We start from the raw sequence: 16,637 nt of genomic DNA, 5'->3' as shown, positions 1-16,637 counted from the left end.
CTTAGCCTCTTGAGTGCTAGGATTGCAAGTGTGGGCCATATGCCTGATAATTTTCAGTTTTTCTGAAAACAAAGATTTATTTTTTCAATAGGCACATAACATGTACAGTATTCTCTATCAAACTTATATGTACAAAGAGAAAGGTAATATGCCAAAATGTTTACTGTGCATATCCTCTGGATTATAGGCATGGTTGATTTTTCTTTTTATCTTATTTCTGATTTCCCAAGTTCTTTTTATCTTATTTCTGATTTCCCAAGTTTCTAAAAACAAACATCTATGTTTTTATTATCTGGAAAGGCACAAATCCTCTCAGTATTGTGTTTCAAAACATTTTTGCATAGATTTTTTTGTTTGTTTTTGAGACAGGGTCTTGCTATGTAGTCCCGACTGGCCTTGAACTCACTATGTAGCCCAGGCTGGCCTGGAACTCACGGCAATCCTTCTGCCTCAGCCTCCCTAGTGCTGAGATTCAAGTGCGCACCACCACACCCAGCAAATTTTTGTACAGGTATTTTTCTGAGATCAGATGAGATCAGGCACGTTCAGGGTGGTATGTTCATAGATTGCACAGGTATTTTTCTAAACAAACTTTAGAACAGGTATGTTAACTTTAAAGAGGTATTCAATTTATAGATTAATTTAGAGAAACTTGACTTTGTAGTAAAATTGATTTTCCCCCTTAAAGAACATGACTCCATTTATTCTGGCCTTTTTTTCTCTGTTCATCAACAAAGTTGTTTTTGTTTTTTATTTGGAACTAAGTTTGTTCCTAGATATTCTTGCTTTTATTATTATTGTGGAAAAAATACCCCTTTAAAATTTCACCCTTGAAGATTTATATTGCTGGCATTTAAGAAAGCTATTTATATTTACACACTTCCGTTGGGCCACCTTACCTAAAGCTACAGCCATCTGACTTGCTTAGGGGCCTGTGTATAAACAAGTTATCTTGTAATAAAATAGTGTAGCTGAATAGTAAAATGAAACAATAAAGCCATGCTGTTCTTAATTCATACTGCCTTCACTCCTGTGTTTAGGCTGCTGCTACTAGTGATCAAAGAGCTACCAGAATATTCTCAAGAACCAGAAAGCCCAGGAGAAATGTTTTGGTGGCAGTTGGAAAAACAACCTCAATCAGCTAACCAGATTCCTGAAAAGTGCTCATAATGTTACAAATCTCCAAAGCATAAAATGTGGTCACTGTAATCAATTCTAGAAATGTACAGCACCTCCTCAGGAACTCCCATTCGTTTAGCTGGGATTTTCTGAAAGGATCTTGCAAACAAGTTTTCTCCCATATGACCGTAGTTGTCCATAGCAGTCTGGGAATAAATTGTTCCCTGTATTTAAAAAAACAAAACAGGAAGAAGACAAGGTATAAAAACTCAAAGTTTAATCATAAATACATCAAGGCAATTCATCAATTAATATCCAAAATTAAGTGGTTTAACACTAATAGCAATGTTAACATTTCCAACATTAACTTTTCTTAATATTGTCAAAGGTGTGCAGTCAACTGCTATCCAACATGGATCATCTAAATGCTCATTTGTGACTGCCTCTCAGTAACCAGCCAAGTTCTGGATATTTTGGATACTTTCAGGAAAGACTTGGTTTCTAAACATCAGTTTAACTGGGAATAACCAGTCCATTACATATCTGTGCTTTTTAAAGGGGAGGGAACTGATCAAGGACTTAGAAATGCAATATATTTTTTCCAGAGTGAAATTACAAATAAAACAAATGAATCCACTCTAAATAATTTTTAATTGTTTAAAAATGCTTTCATAATCCAGGTATAGTAGAGCACATTTACAATCTCAGCACTCGGCAGGCTGAGACAGGAGGATCATGAATTTCAGCCAGCCTGAGCTACCTAGCATGTTCAAGGCTGGCCTGGATCACATAGCAAAACTGTAACAAAACAAAGCAAAACAAAACATGTTTCATTTATCTTCCCCTAGCTTCAAGGGCTTATAAGGTCGTGAAAATTACTTGAAAACTGTTGACACAGGATAAAGCGATCTGTAATTGATTCTGACTAGGAGTAATGAGATTGCAAAGAAAAAAGAATAAAAGTCAAATGAAGAAATCTGTATTAACTTGCCCTGAAGAACACTAGACAGATATACCGGTTTCCAACTAAACAATTTGTGCATATGTTATTTAAAGAGGATGAACTCTTTTAAAAGTACTAAAGTGTAAACAATAAACTTCAAAAAATTTCTGAAGAACAAACATGAATTTGTATCATGTTTATCATAGTGACACATCATTAAAGGTTTAAAAAAAACCACATTTTGGGAAGCCAGAATTCCAAAGTGTCAACATTATAACATTAAGAAGAGAACTATAATTTGTCTTAAATATTTGAGTGTAATATAGGTAAGTTAAAATACTGTAGAAGGCAGAAGATATATGAAGTTTCTGGGTCGAAAATTGTAATTTTGTTAGAGAGGAGATTTCTCTGTTAACTTCAACCAGTCAGGTGATGCTTTGCTCCTACTGAGTAGTGTGGATGATAGATCTGGAGCTATCAGACAGTTAAATCTATACATAATATCCAAAGGTTTTTACAGTTTTATAGTTTCAGCTAGAGAAATTACTATCATCTAAACAATAGCCAGAGAACATCACTGAAAGTAGAAATTAAACCAAGTTGTACAACATAAGTTATTTCATCTAACATTTCTCTTGGAACATGTGGCTAGTACTACCCAGGAGGCAAACACTGTAGCTTATTTCACAAAAATGAGTTTTTCAATTTGAATATATAGTGATTTTCCCCTTATTTTACACTATTATTCAGTGAAATTTTCTTTTGAGTTTTGGTTTATCTTTAGCAAGTAGTTCCTTTCCAGAACACTGACATTCAGGTTCTCTCTTTAAAAATGATTAATGATAAAACAAGAAACAGCAAAATGAGATAGAAAAATTGCTCTTGAATGCAGTGACATTTTCACGGTACCACTGAGATTTCTAGACTGCTTTTTAAAATGCAGGTTCCTGGATCATCTGATATGGAATGAAGCTCATCTATCACAACTCTTTAACTAGTTCACACATCACATTAATATATAGCCAGCATTGAGAATCATTGGCTTAATTTAACCTTTCTGACAAACTGTCAAGCAAAGAATACCTCTACAGTGCAGGTTGGATTTTCTAGTTTTATCTGCTTATTAAAGCCAATCTTTCCCAGTATACTTGCATATGTAAGCTGCTAGCATATTCCATATAGAACACTGACTTACAGGAGCAACACAGTTGATTCTTACTCCACTGCTCGCCCACTCCATAGCTAGGCACTTGGTGAGATTGTAAACACCTTCCCTCGCAGCTCCACTGTGACTTCAAAGACAAAATACAAATAGTACAATTAGCTTCTGTTGAACTTATTTCTTATTAACATTCCTGTTATGAGTCTCTGCTAAACACTGAGGGAAGAACTTAGTCTTTCAATGTTAAAGCCACAGCACTCTGATCTCACATTGCATACATAAAGTCCCCCAAATCGCCATGTGCATAGAGGAATATACTGATGAAATTTTTATGACAGAAAAAAACAAACTGATAATTTTAACAGTTACTAGTGAGTGGTCATTACTAAATCAATTTTAAGTAAGTGATACAAAATCCATGTATCTGCTAGAAATATCATGATAGCATTTCTGGATATATCAAAATAACATTACTGCCCTTCCAGGTAGAGGTGCAAAATATTTAGGTGTGCATCTGTATGGAGTCTAATGCAGAAGGCAAAGAGATACAATGATCCAGAATTTCTAAATATACCACAGTAGAGGATCCTAAGAACCAAAGGGAGTGTGATTTAATGTTGAAAAATTAGCTCCTAAAGCTAATTAGAAAATTTTTAAATTCAAGAGTATCTGAAATCAGCTTGGGAAAGACAAATTATTTAGTAAATGTTGAAGGATTTCCTGTAACATTTGTTTTTATTAAGGTCTCCTGCTGATAAGTTGTTCCTGATGGAAAACATGTGAAAAAAGACTTTATTCTACCTTTTTTTGAAAGACATTTGAACCAAAGAATTCTGGTTGGTGTGTTTTTTCCCTGCATTCTGCAGTCTTCTAATCCACATTGTTTTCAGTGAGAAATCTGCTTCTGTGCAGAGTATACCTTTTCACTTTAGTGACGCTTAATAGCTTCTCTTCCCTATGATTTTGAGCAACATGATGAACTGTGTGCAGTTTCTTCATGTTCTTGTGCTTAGCATTTGTTGAACTTCTTAGATCTATACATTTTTAGTTTTCATCAAATTTGAAAAAATTTTGGTAAAATGGTCTTTAAAAAATGTTTTTCTGTCCCTGCTTCTCTCTTCTTTGAAGACTATCTCACAGTTCACTGATGCTCTATACTTTTTTTTTTGTTGTTGTTTTCTCACTGTGTGATTCATTTCTGGATAGTTTCTTTCTTTTCTTTTTTTTTTTTTTTTTTGGTTTTTCTCCGGTACTGGGAACCGAACTCACGACCTTGCACATGCCAGGCAGGCGCTTTTGCCGCTGAGCTAAATCCCCAGCCCCCCATTTCTGGATAGTTTCTATTGCTATATCTCCAGGTTCACTAATTGTTTCTTCTGAAGTGTCTAATCTGCCATTAATCCCCTCCAGTGTATTTTTTCACTGTAGTTTTTGTCTGTAGATATTTGATTTGGGCCTTTAAAAATCTCTTTTATGTTTCTGTTCAGCATGTTCCAGCTTTCCTTTAGCTTCTTGAATGTACAGAATAGTCATCATAATTCTCTCAAGGTTCTGCCTATTATTATTATTTTGGTACTGGGAATCGAACTCGGGACCTTGTGCTTGCCAGGCAGGTGCTGTACCATTGAGCCATATCTCCAGCCCCTTTCCTGCTTATTTTTATACCCAGCAATTTTTTATTGGACTGCAGATATCTTTAAATATTGTTGAGGTTTGTTCTGACCTCTGTAGGTACAGAGCTGCATTTAGTCTAGGAATATTTTTCCTCACTACTTTATTGTATCAGCTTTTTCAGCCTTGTTTTGTCTACCTGTGAGGTTTTCCAGTGTGGCTGTTGGGAACGGACACTACGCTAGGCCTCGAGAGAGTGCTGGGCAACGTTTCAGATGTTCTTTCCTGTACACCTGTGCTGATCTGACTTCTGTACATCTGCAGGCTGCTCTTTCATCACAGCTCTCTCCTCCCTCAGGCTAACCTCTGGACCTGACCCCCTGGTCCTTTCTCTTGACACGGGAGATTGCCAGTCTCTGCTTCAGTTCCCCCTTCTGCATGACGATCCAGAGGAGAGGAATAAACTGGAATAAACACACAGCTCACCTCATTTGTTTCCTGTGTTTCAGAGACTACTCTGCTTTGCTGCCCAATTTCTAGTGTGTCAAATGTCATCACTTCATATGTTTCGTCTGTTTTATAGCTGTTTTGGGTAAAAGTGTAAATCCTGTCCTTGTGATGCCACCTTGCCATGAAGCAGCTCTTATGCATTTTGCTTAAAAATTGGTTCATAAATTAATGTTAAGTTAAAAAGGAAGTAGAAGAAGGGTATTTAAAACACCCCGTTTGTTTTTTAAAAAGCATATAGATGTCCTCATACATGTATAGCACTTCTTTGTCCATCTGACTTGAAAAAAAATTTTTTTGAGACAGAGTCTCACTGTGTAGTTCAGGCTGGCCTTTAACTCACTGCATAGCTGAGGTGGGCCTCAGGCTCATGGCAGTCCTCCTGCCTCAGCTTTCCTAGTGCTGGGACTACAGGCGTGTGCCAACACACCCAGCTTGAAAATTTTAAATTCAGAGATTAAGATGTGCTAGGATGTGTTAGGCACAAAAATGAGACTTCTACTTCTTTACTTATCCCTATTTCCTTTGTTGAAAACATATAATACTAAAAAATAAACAAAAAATCCACCAGGTTAAATCCTCTTTGAATTAAGAGATTATCTTCAAATGACATTTTAGAAGTTTTTTTTTTCAGTTTAAAAACTACCACTGGGGTGGGGATATAGCTCAGCAGCACAGTACCTGCCTGGCAAGCACAAGGTCCTGAGTTCAATTCCTGGTACCACAAAAATAAAAACTACCATTATTTTCTGTCTTGTTTCAAATGAGTATATTATTCATATACTATTTTCTCAGTGCCTTATATCTTAGGGTATAGAATAAAGCTTTTCCTATTGCCCTTTACATAATCTCTGGTTTCCTAAAAAAATCCAAGAGATTAGAATTTACAAAAGATCCTACGAAATCATCAAAAAGTATGTTTTAAAAATTACACTTTTCAATTGCTACACATGTGATTTTCAAGTAGATTTCTTACAGGTTGTTGTTTTTCCTGCTGTGGTATTTCAGTGAACTTTTAGACTCTTATGAAAGAACTAGCCAGTATGTTAAATAGGTATTTCACTTCTGTTATTAAAAAAAGCATTCATTCATATAAAAACCTATCAAAATCAGAATAAGAGTAATATATATTACATTCCATTAAGTTGAATTTGAACAAAGGATGCAAAATTCTTTTGTTGTAGATCTTATAAAATACTCACTAGCCAACAAACACATTTTAATTATTTGAAGATACTTGATATAAAAAAAATGACAGAACTAAAGTGGGTACCTAAATGTTCCCTCCAAAACAAGTAGATGATGCTCCCCGAATTATTACTTCCTTGACCCTCACCATTCTTCATGTTTTCTTTATAATACATATTTTAACATAAAAATTTTGCTACCCAGCTTTTCATTACTTTATATAACACATCCTCTGATAATCAACTTATAAAGAGAAGTGGTTTATTTTGGCTCACAGTTTTAGAGGGTTCAGTCCATGATCAACTTGCCCCCTTGTTTTCTGCAAAACCACTTACCTCACAGTCAGGAAACAAAACAAGCAAAAGAGAAGAAGAAAACATTAGGTCCTTAAACCCCCTTCCAGGGCACACTCTTGCCTCTATTCTTTACTGTTTTTGGTAAAACAACTTTACTTCCACTTGAGGAAATCTCAGTCCACATCTGAGTGGTATCATCCCCAGTTCCTCATGCTGGCTGTGTATAGCGTAGTAACACCAGCCTCACAGTATTTGTTTGATGACTCAAGCAGGGTCAGCTCATGAGTATCCTCTCTGGGAATTGCTGGTGCTGGCATTACCATTGTTATTTTTCAGGCATTTCTTGAAAAGTTCTTTCAAAGTTCACAGTTAGGTAGAATGGGGGTGTTGACCTCTACCTTGTAGTACTCTCATTTGGCCACGTGTACAGAGAGCCTTCCTGGGAAGGAAGGTGGACCTGAGGCAAAGAGAGGAGAGGCAGGTTTCTGACACCGTGGTGCCTAAGCCCACCATGCTCTGGTCCAGTGGTTCTGCTTGGACCAGCACCACCTGGAGACTTGGGCACACGAGCTGCTGGGCACAGCTCCCAGAGCTCCTGATGCAGGAAACCTGGGGGGCTGGAGGACAAACAGTTCTGACACATACTCCCATAAGCTTGTCTTTCTGGTCCAGAATCCACACTTGAAGAACCACTGATCTCAATTTTTAAACCAGATTAACATTTTTTTCCATCCCACATAACTGAGGGAGTCCTGTAATACAGGAAACAAGCAAGAGTATTGGAATTTGTGTAGAGAAGCAAGCACTGTACTTGTAGAGTGGCTAATTGGAAGTACAGAACCTTATAGACTATTGGCAAATAATTCTGCCTTTCTATTGGGAGTAACCATTTTGCATCCTCTTTAAGATCAAATAGGCATATTTACAGTAGTTGTCTAAATTAACACAGATTTTATTTTTGTCCACTGGACCTTAACAAAGGAGCTCTATCCTAATGGTGACAGTCAGTTTAATAACATTCATATTAGAGTTTTCATATGAAATACAGGACATATAGTTCTATATAAATTTGAGGTAAACAAGGAATAACTTTCTAGCACAAGTATCTTTCACACAATATCTTGCACATATTTATACTAAAAAATTACATCTCTGGGTACTCTGTGTTTTGTCACTTTTCTCACTAAATACAGTGACTTTACTCTGAGTGATTTGGGACAACTGGCATGTTTTAGAACAACATTTTTAACATTAAAATAAAAGGAAATGCTAAGTATTGAGATCCCAACTCACTAAAGGCATTAATGATATTGATTTAAGCAATTTTTCCTATACTCTTCACCTCATTCAAAAACAAAACTCAAGAGACACAAGAAGGAAAGACATAGGAAGAAAAAAAATAAATAAAACTGCTTACCCCATTAATGGTTGTCCATGAAGAAGGATGATGATATTAACGATAGATCCTCCATGCTGTTTCATCCAGGAATTGTAAGCTACAAAATACAAACAAACAAAAATCATACTAAGGAGTCTTTTCTCATATCCTGTTCCAGTAGCTGCTTATTTGTTATGTGTTATTTTTTAATTTACTTTTTTCTTTTTCAGTACTTGGGACTGAATGCAGGGAGTGCTGATCTATATCCTGACTCTTCTAATTTGTTTTATGTGAGACAGTCTTACTAAGTGTTCCAGGTTTGGTTCAAACTTGCAATCCTTCTGTCTTAGGCTCCTGAGTAGCTGGTATTACAGGAATGTGCCACCATGTCTGGCTCAATTTATATTTCTTTTTTATAAAAAGCCAGACTGTGATACAATTTATACATAACAAAATTCACCCACTTTAAGTGTACAATTTAATCATTTTTAACAATATACAGAATTTTTCAACTATCACCCCAATTCTATTTTTGAACATATTAGCTACCCTAAAAAGTTCCTTTGCAACCATTTGAAGCCCAGTCTACTTCCTGGAAATCATTTATTTTTCTGTTTTTGTAGATTTTGCATTTCACTTTTCTGTACATTTTATGTAAATTGAATCAGATGGTATGTGGTCTTTTGTGTCTGGCATCTTCCACTTAGAGTAGTACATGTGAAGTTCCTGCATGATGTGTTAACAGTTCCTTCTTAGTGCTCAGTAGTACTTGTAGAGACATGACATACTCTGTTTATCCACTCACTAGCTGATAAACTTTTGGATTGTTTGCACTAAGGGTGATTATGAATACAAATCTTAGGGTGGACATACTTTGTATGTTTTTATTTCTCTTGGATACATAGCTATGAGTGAATTTAGTGGGTCATACATTAACTCTATATTTAACTTTTGAAGAAACTGCCAAACTGTTTTCCAAAGTGGGTCCACCATTTTACATTCTACTAGAAATGTATGTAGGTTCTGGTTTCTTTGCACTATTACTGTCTGACTTATTGATAGTCTCTCTAGTATGTGTACACTCGTATCTCACTGGGGTTTTGATTTGGATTTCTGTAACGATTAATGGTGTTTGTCAGGCATGCCCTGAGAAAGACCTTCCCAATAAACATGGTGCCCTCTACAAACAGGAATCCATTCTGCCCTCAGCAAATAGAACTGATGGTCATAAAGAAATTTGGGACTGGAACTGCAGTCCCCAAGATGCTGGAAGACCCAGCTTTGTATGCACACTTGTGCTGATTCAGATTTCTTGGGACTATGACTTCCAACCCCAAGCCCTATATATACTTAGCCTCCCCTCCAGGTATTCACTGATATCACTCTGATTTCAGCCTGCCTGTACCTATGGAAGTTAAATCTAATCTTTCCTACAGTCTCTGTCTTTGGGTACTTCCTCACATGCCATTAACTAACAGTTATGCCAATACCACACTGTCTTAAAATCAAGAAATAGCTCTGAAAGGAAGAAGTATGTGGCCAAATTTGTTCTCATTATTGTATCTGGGTTATTTGTATTTCTATATATATTTTAGGATAGGCTAGGCAGTGTCTGAACAAAATTCATAAGGGTTATACTGAACCTACTGGTCAATTTGAGAAGAATCACCATCTTGACAATATTGAAAAAAAAAAATGCACCTGATATTCCAGAAACATAGAATGACTGTACATTGTTTAAACCTTCTACAATTTTTCTAAGCATTGATTTATAACTTTTGGTATACAAGTCTTTACATTTCCTTTGCTAATTTCATTCTTAAATGATTTATTTCTTTTGAAGTCCCATTTGATATTTAGGCACCCATTCAATTCATACAAAAAAAGGTATTGCTAGACATGTGCCTCTAGACTCTCTTCAGTAGAAACATGAAGTTTTAGAATTTAAAGGTAAGAGAAATTCAATACCAAATTCTATTAAAAACTCAAGCAAAAATAAGAATACTTTGTCATTACTTAAAGCTTCCTGGTGAATTTATATCAAGTCATAACATGACAGTAAAAAGAGGTAAAGCCCTAGAAAAGAACACATAAAAATAACATGTTGAATCTAAGCAAATTTTTTCACATTGCTGAAACTGGGATATCTTTATGGGTGGTGGCATCTTACATTTATAAGTCTCAGTTCTTCCTTTCTTCCTTTCCTCCTTTTCCCTCCCCTCCTTCCCCTCCCCTGCCCCTCTTTTCTTTCTTCCTTCCTCCCTATCTCCCTCCTTTCCTCCCTCCTCTCCTCTCTTCCTCCACTTCTGCTGTCTCTCTTCTCCCTTCCCTTCCCTCTGCCTTTCCCTCCTTCTTCCCCAATTCCTTTCTTTCTTCCTTCATTCCTTCTTTCCCTTCTTCCTTCCCTCCCTCCCTTTTTTCTTTTCTCTTCTCTTCTTTTTCTTTCTTTTCTTTTCTTTCTTTCTTTCTTTCTTTCTTTCTTTCTTTCTTTCTTTCTTTCTCTCTTTCTTTCTCTTCTTGTTTCTTTCATACTAGGATTTTAATTCACAGCCTGTGCATGCTAGGCAAGGGCTGTATTACTAAATTACATCCCCAGCCTCATATTAAAATTTTTTTGAAAAAAAATTTTTTTGAGATAGTGTCTCATTAAATTGCCCAGGTTAGCCTAGATGTTGGGATCCTCTTGCCTCAGACTCCCACGTAGCTGGCATTCTATGCATGTGTTACCATGCCATGCTCAGCTAACTTTCTTAATGATACATAGGATGCTAGTACATTTCACAACTCATCTTGTCTTTGACTCAACAAAATACAGTGGTTATTTTTAGACAATTTACTCTGTATCCAGAATGCCCAGAAGCTAATTTGACAAGTCAGTAATCTGTATGATAACAACTACAAACCTTTGCCAAAGGATATAAAAGAACAATTCATTAATAAAAAGACACATGACAGTGGGGAGACTGAACATTTAAATATGTCAGTTATTTTTAAATTAAATTTAACTCAATTTCAATCAAATTCCCTAATATGATTCTGGAGGTAGAACCCTGAATATAAAATTCTTCTGAAAAAATACATGGTCATGAATTGTCAAGGTAAGTTTGGAACTGAAGATATAAAACATTATTTCCCAAATCAAATATTAAAAAGTAATAAAATAATTTGCTCCCAGTATAACAAAGGAGAACAAGTTTATTTCAATTACCCAATACAGATTTTCTCCTTGAGGATAAATACCACCATATGGTTCACAGTTCTGAAACTGCTTTTGTTTCTGAAATCTCTGACAAGTTTCCAGAGCTATTTTTTTCAAACAGTCAACATAGATGCCATATAACCCCCAAGAACAAACAGAGAAGATAAAGATAAAAGAAAAATCTTTCCTAATGGAAGGTTCATAAGCCACTGTCAAGATGAGAGGAAATCACAGTAACTGTAACATGAAATAATGTGGAGAAAACTAGAATGTCAAGTTCTTCTAATGTATAAAAAGAATGAACTCCATTGTCTAAGTTGATTAAATAATCTTTATTCTTCTAATTTTCTTTTATTGTGGTAAAATACACACAGTATTTATCATCTTAACCATTTCAAATATACAATTCAGTACTAAAATTTTAAGTACATTCATATCATTATACACCATTACCACCATCCACCTCTGTCTTGGTTACTTTCCTCTCCTTGCTGAGACAAAATACCTGACACCCAAAATAAAGGAAGGAAAGGTTTATTTAGCTCACAGTTTGTGGAATTTCAGTCCATACTCAGCTGGCTCCAGAGCAGAGTGACACATGGCAGAGAGCAAGTGTTCATGGTGGCAGAGCATAGCAAAAGCAACAAGAGGACAAGGGGAGGAGCTGCAGAAAGCAGCCTCTTTCCCTCCTTTACATTGTATGAAAACTACCCAGGCCAGGGCAAGTGTAGCAATCACACCCGTAATTCCAACCCTGGACCATAAATCAATCATAAATCTAGAAGCCCACCTCATGACTGCATGAAGATTTGGGGGGACATGCAGACACAAACCATAACAACCTCCAGAACTGTTTTCATCTCATAAAATGAAAACTGCCTACAAAACAATTATTTTTCATTCTCCCATTCCTAGCACTTGGCAACCCCCATTCTACTTTCTGGATCAACAGTTCTTTCACAAAGTTTGAAATTACTATTTGGTAGGTTTTGAAGCAGCACAGTATATATGGATTTAGAAGAGTAGAGACTCTCCTTGCTTTGAGCTTCTCATGGTGTAGTTCACCTGAGTCTCAGCTATACAAAATACTATTCATCCTGCATTCGTGCAATAGGCATTGTATCAAGTGACATGGCAGACATAAAATTTACTTTATAATTGTAAATGTAAATTTTAAGAAAAATAAAATGCTTTAAGAGTTGGCAGTTTAAGAATATTTCACCAAAAGCTCATTATATAAAACTGACTTCCATATCATTAAAAATAGATTCTAGATAGTAGATAATATTTTTTGGTCATTGTATAGTTGATAGTATTCCATTGTGGTTATTGATTGACAGCTGAATTGTCTTTGGAGTTTTTCTAACAAAGGTGCTGCAATTATAATAGATAGCTGTTAGGTAGAAGTATTATAGCCAGCCAGACAGGGCTAGGCCCTCAAGAGAGTCAAAATAAAAGATGAAAACACATTACAACTGTGGCCAGAGGTGCATCGGTTGAATGCCAAGCCTCAAGACAGAGACGAGATGACCAGGCCTACATGCCTCCCCAAGGGATAAGTTAAGTGGTAACACCTGGTCCAGTAAAGTCTAGATAGACATCAGTCACCTCAGTGGGTGACCAAGACTCCCGGATCCATCCCCTTCCTGAAAAGTTCTTTGTTTTTTCCATGTACACTTGCTGGGTGACTTGCTTCCCCATTGGATCAATATTATCTAAGCGGCTATATTTATTGGTTGATCATAGCTTTAACCCAAGTTGTACCCATGTGATTATGCTCTATAAAACTTCCTTTGAAAGTTAAGGTCCACTGCAACTCACTTGGGCACCCTCCTGTCTCCCAGGTGCTGTATCACTTTCCTTCAATAAATATTTCCTACTCTTAACCTCCATTGTTCCTTAGAATTCATTCTTTGATTTTGGGGAACATGATCTTAGCATATCAGACATCTAGCAAATTGGGAATTATAATATTTCCTCTATACCATTTGGAGCTCTGGTATCATTCCTATATCATGGATATTACTGTGACACTTGTTTGTTTGTTGAGACAAGGTTTTGCTGTATAGTTCAGGCTGGCCGTGAATTCACTTTGTAGCCCTGGCTAGCCTCAAACTTGTGACGATCTTCCTGTCTCAGCCTCCTAAGTGTTGGGATTACAGGTGTGTGCCACCACACCTGGCTTGTAACACTCTTTTTAAAAATAGTTTTCATCAGCATGCCTTTGGAAAGGTCCCTGAAAGTGAAATTTCCAGATCAAAGAATAAATGCCTCATAAAGTACGCTGTGAAATTCTTAGACTTTGTTCAATGTGATAAACCAGAAATGGTTTTGCAGTGTAGTTATAATTTGCATTGTTCTCATTAGACAAGAGTAAGTACCTGCTTACAAGGGTTAAAAGCCATCTGAATTTGCCTAAAAGGTTTTCCCTCTAATTTTAGAACTTCATTATGTGCTACAAATTTTAACTGTTTCTGTGAGATAAGTTGGAACTATTTTTTTTCTGCTTGTCATCTGTCTTTTCAAAAAATATATTTAACATTCAAATACATATTTACTACCTAGCTGTTTATTGAAAATCCCCAGAGGCAATGACAGTCTGCAGCACATTTAGTATATATCTTGATTTTCCAAAACTATTCGCTACTAAATGGAAGGAGAGCTTAGAGAAACAGATCTGAGTCATGTCAAGACACAAATGAGGATTAAAAACAGTGCCATAAGACAGGCAGCAAAATACAGCCTCTCTGGGAACTGGGATTGAGACCCTTGTAAAATAAAAACTTAGTAAAGAAAAAAGAAGCAGAGCTCAGGAATCAAGAGCCAATAGGAAAACTACAAACTACAGAGAAACTGAAGGCATCGGCAGAGAAAAGAATGAAGCAATCTGGATTGCTAACCCAGTCTCCCGGGGAGGTTTTGTCTCTGCAAACACAAAGTAAGCCCATAGAGGGTTGTCGCCCCAGGGAAAAACAGTGATCTGGCAGCACCACTCCAAGGAGAGCCCATTCTATTGTGAGCTGCAAATAGAAAGTGGGGTTTTACTCTGAAAATGACTTCTTCCACATGGCAGGCTAGCTTTGGAGAAGGAATCCACTGCAGTATCTGCTCTATCTTGGAATGATATCATCAGGAGCCATTCTGAGAAGGGGTTTATTAAGACTAAGCTATCCCACGAATCAGAAGTCACAGAACCACTACACTTCAGGGTCTCGGGTCAGAGTGACTTGGTGGGAGACAGGCACAAGAGACAGACACAGAGAAGGAGTGGGCTAGTTGCAGATCCTTTGAGAAGTTTAAGCAGTAGTGAGCTCAGGTTGTGAAGGGCACAGTGGTCCCACCCAAGCAAGTGGTTTGGTTTTCTGAGGGGGCTGGGTCTGAAAGTGCTGACATTGAGTCCCTCAGATTGCTTAGTCCCCCTCTGTGCCTACTGTAGGCACTGATCTCAGTAGTCTGTTTGTTTTCTCCTCTACCAATGTGGTCAGAGATTCATCATGGCGTGGATAGTTCCTCGTTCTGGGGTGCATCGTCAGAGGGACCTCTGGACCAAGGGAGGCGCCTCTGGAGCTTCCATAGGCCATAAAGCTAGTAGAAGATAGTGGTGATTGGGGCGCAAACACTGGAAGCTGCTGGAGTGAATGCAGCCTTAAGGCAGACAGCACACCCTTGACTGATCACACCCATTGGGAAAAGCAGGGCGGAACTCAGCATTCATACAGCAAAGAGCAGTGTGGAAACAAAATAGGGGTATAAGCACCAAAACATAACCAAACCAAGGGTCACATCACAGGGAGGCAGAAATTAACTAAAGAGATCTAGACAATAGTGACACAATTTCTCTACCCTGTCCCCAACCCATACCCCAAAACAATAGAAACATGAGAAAACAAGGCAACAAGATGCCCCCTAAACCCCTAGCCTCCTCAAAACTGATCTCAGAAAATGAGGAATAGGAAGCTATAGGCAAAGAACTTGAAAAACCAAATGGTCAAAAAGTTTGAAGAGCCAAAAAATGAAACATAAGCATAAGACATTTAACAAGCTCAAAGAGGATTTAATCAAAGGATTTCATCAAAAAAATGTTCCATAAGTTTAAAGAAGAAACAAATAAAAAATTGAGTCAAGCAAGACAATACAAGGTACAAATGACCACTTCAGAAAAGAATTAGAAAGCATGATAAGAAAGCAAGCAGAGGTGTATGACATGAAAAAGTCATTGGAAAGCATAGGTAGCAGACTTTACCAGTGTGAGGACAGTGTCAGAAATAGAAGGCAAGGTAGATGCAGTAGCTCCTAAACTCAATGATATCCTAAAATGACAAAACACCATGCAAGCTGGATCCAACAGTGACTCAATGTCTTAAAGAAACAACAACCTCAGAATTACAGGAATAAAGTAAAAATTAAAGATAAAAGGTATGAAGAATTTAATTTACTGAAATCATAGCAGAAAAATTTCCAAATGTAGGGAAAGAATTTAATATTCAAGTATAAGAGGGATGCTATTAGAGCCTGAGATAGCTATGACCAGAAAAGCACTTCTCCACAACAAATCATAAACTCCAGAAATTCAATGAAAAGAGAGAATACTAAAAGCTGTTAGATAAAAACAGCAAGTGACCTATAAATGCAAGTATATCAGAATAACTACAGATTTCCTAATATAAATCTTAAATGCCAGGACAGACAAGAGTAAAGTATTTCAATCCCTAAAAGAAAATAATTATCAACCCAGAGTTTTATATCTTACAAAATTAGCCTTCAAAATCGACAGAAAAAGATTTTCCACAACAAAGAAATCCTAAAGAAATACATGACCACCAAACCACGAGTATAGGAAATAATTAGGGGAAGTCTAGACAGAGATAGGGAGACCACTTGTACCAAAGGGCCCAAAGGAAATCATACATTTCACTTGAGAGTAGTCACACACACACACACACACACACACACACACACACACACACAGAGCACTGGAAAAATAATGCAATGATAGGGTCCACTAAACACCTTAGAATAATAATTCAGTATCAATGGACTCAACTCCCCAATCAAAAATCACAGATTGGCAAATTGGATCAAAAACCAAAATGAAACCATGTATTTCCTATAGGAAACACACCTCATCCAAAAAGGACATAGAGGGCTGGGGATTTAGCTCAGTGGCAAAGCGCCTGCCTGGCAAGCGCAAGGTCGTGAGTTCGGTTCCCGGTACCGGAGAAAAACCAAAAAAA

At 37.0% G+C, this 16,637-nt stretch overlaps 1 protein-coding gene across 2 annotated transcripts in view; it reads right to left on the bottom strand.

The window, feature by feature from the left end:
- Pecr (peroxisomal trans-2-enoyl-CoA reductase) overlaps positions 1-16,637 on the bottom strand; it is a 49,753-nt gene that overhangs the window by 10,034 nt on the left and 23,082 nt on the right. For both annotated transcript variants that reach the window (XM_013519993.1, XM_005395692.2), the window contains exons 5-7: positions 8,244-8,322; positions 3,258-3,354; positions 1,233-1,343 (exon numbers count right to left, since the gene is read on the bottom strand). In XM_013519993.1, coding sequence (XP_013375447.1) covers positions 1,233-1,343; positions 3,258-3,354; positions 8,244-8,322 — 287 coding nt within the window. The remainder of the gene's footprint in view (positions 1-1,232; positions 1,344-3,257; positions 3,355-8,243; positions 8,323-16,637) is intronic.

The sequence above is a fragment of the Chinchilla lanigera genome, unplaced genomic scaffold (assembly GCF_000276665.1).
Source record: "Chinchilla lanigera isolate Chin_1 unplaced genomic scaffold, ChiLan1.0 scaffold00052, whole genome shotgun sequence".
In the NCBI taxonomy this organism is placed as follows: domain Eukaryota; kingdom Metazoa; phylum Chordata; class Mammalia; order Rodentia; family Chinchillidae; genus Chinchilla; species Chinchilla lanigera.
The sequence above is the reverse complement of the archived record's forward strand: the minus strand, read 5'-3'. Positions and strand labels throughout refer to the sequence as shown.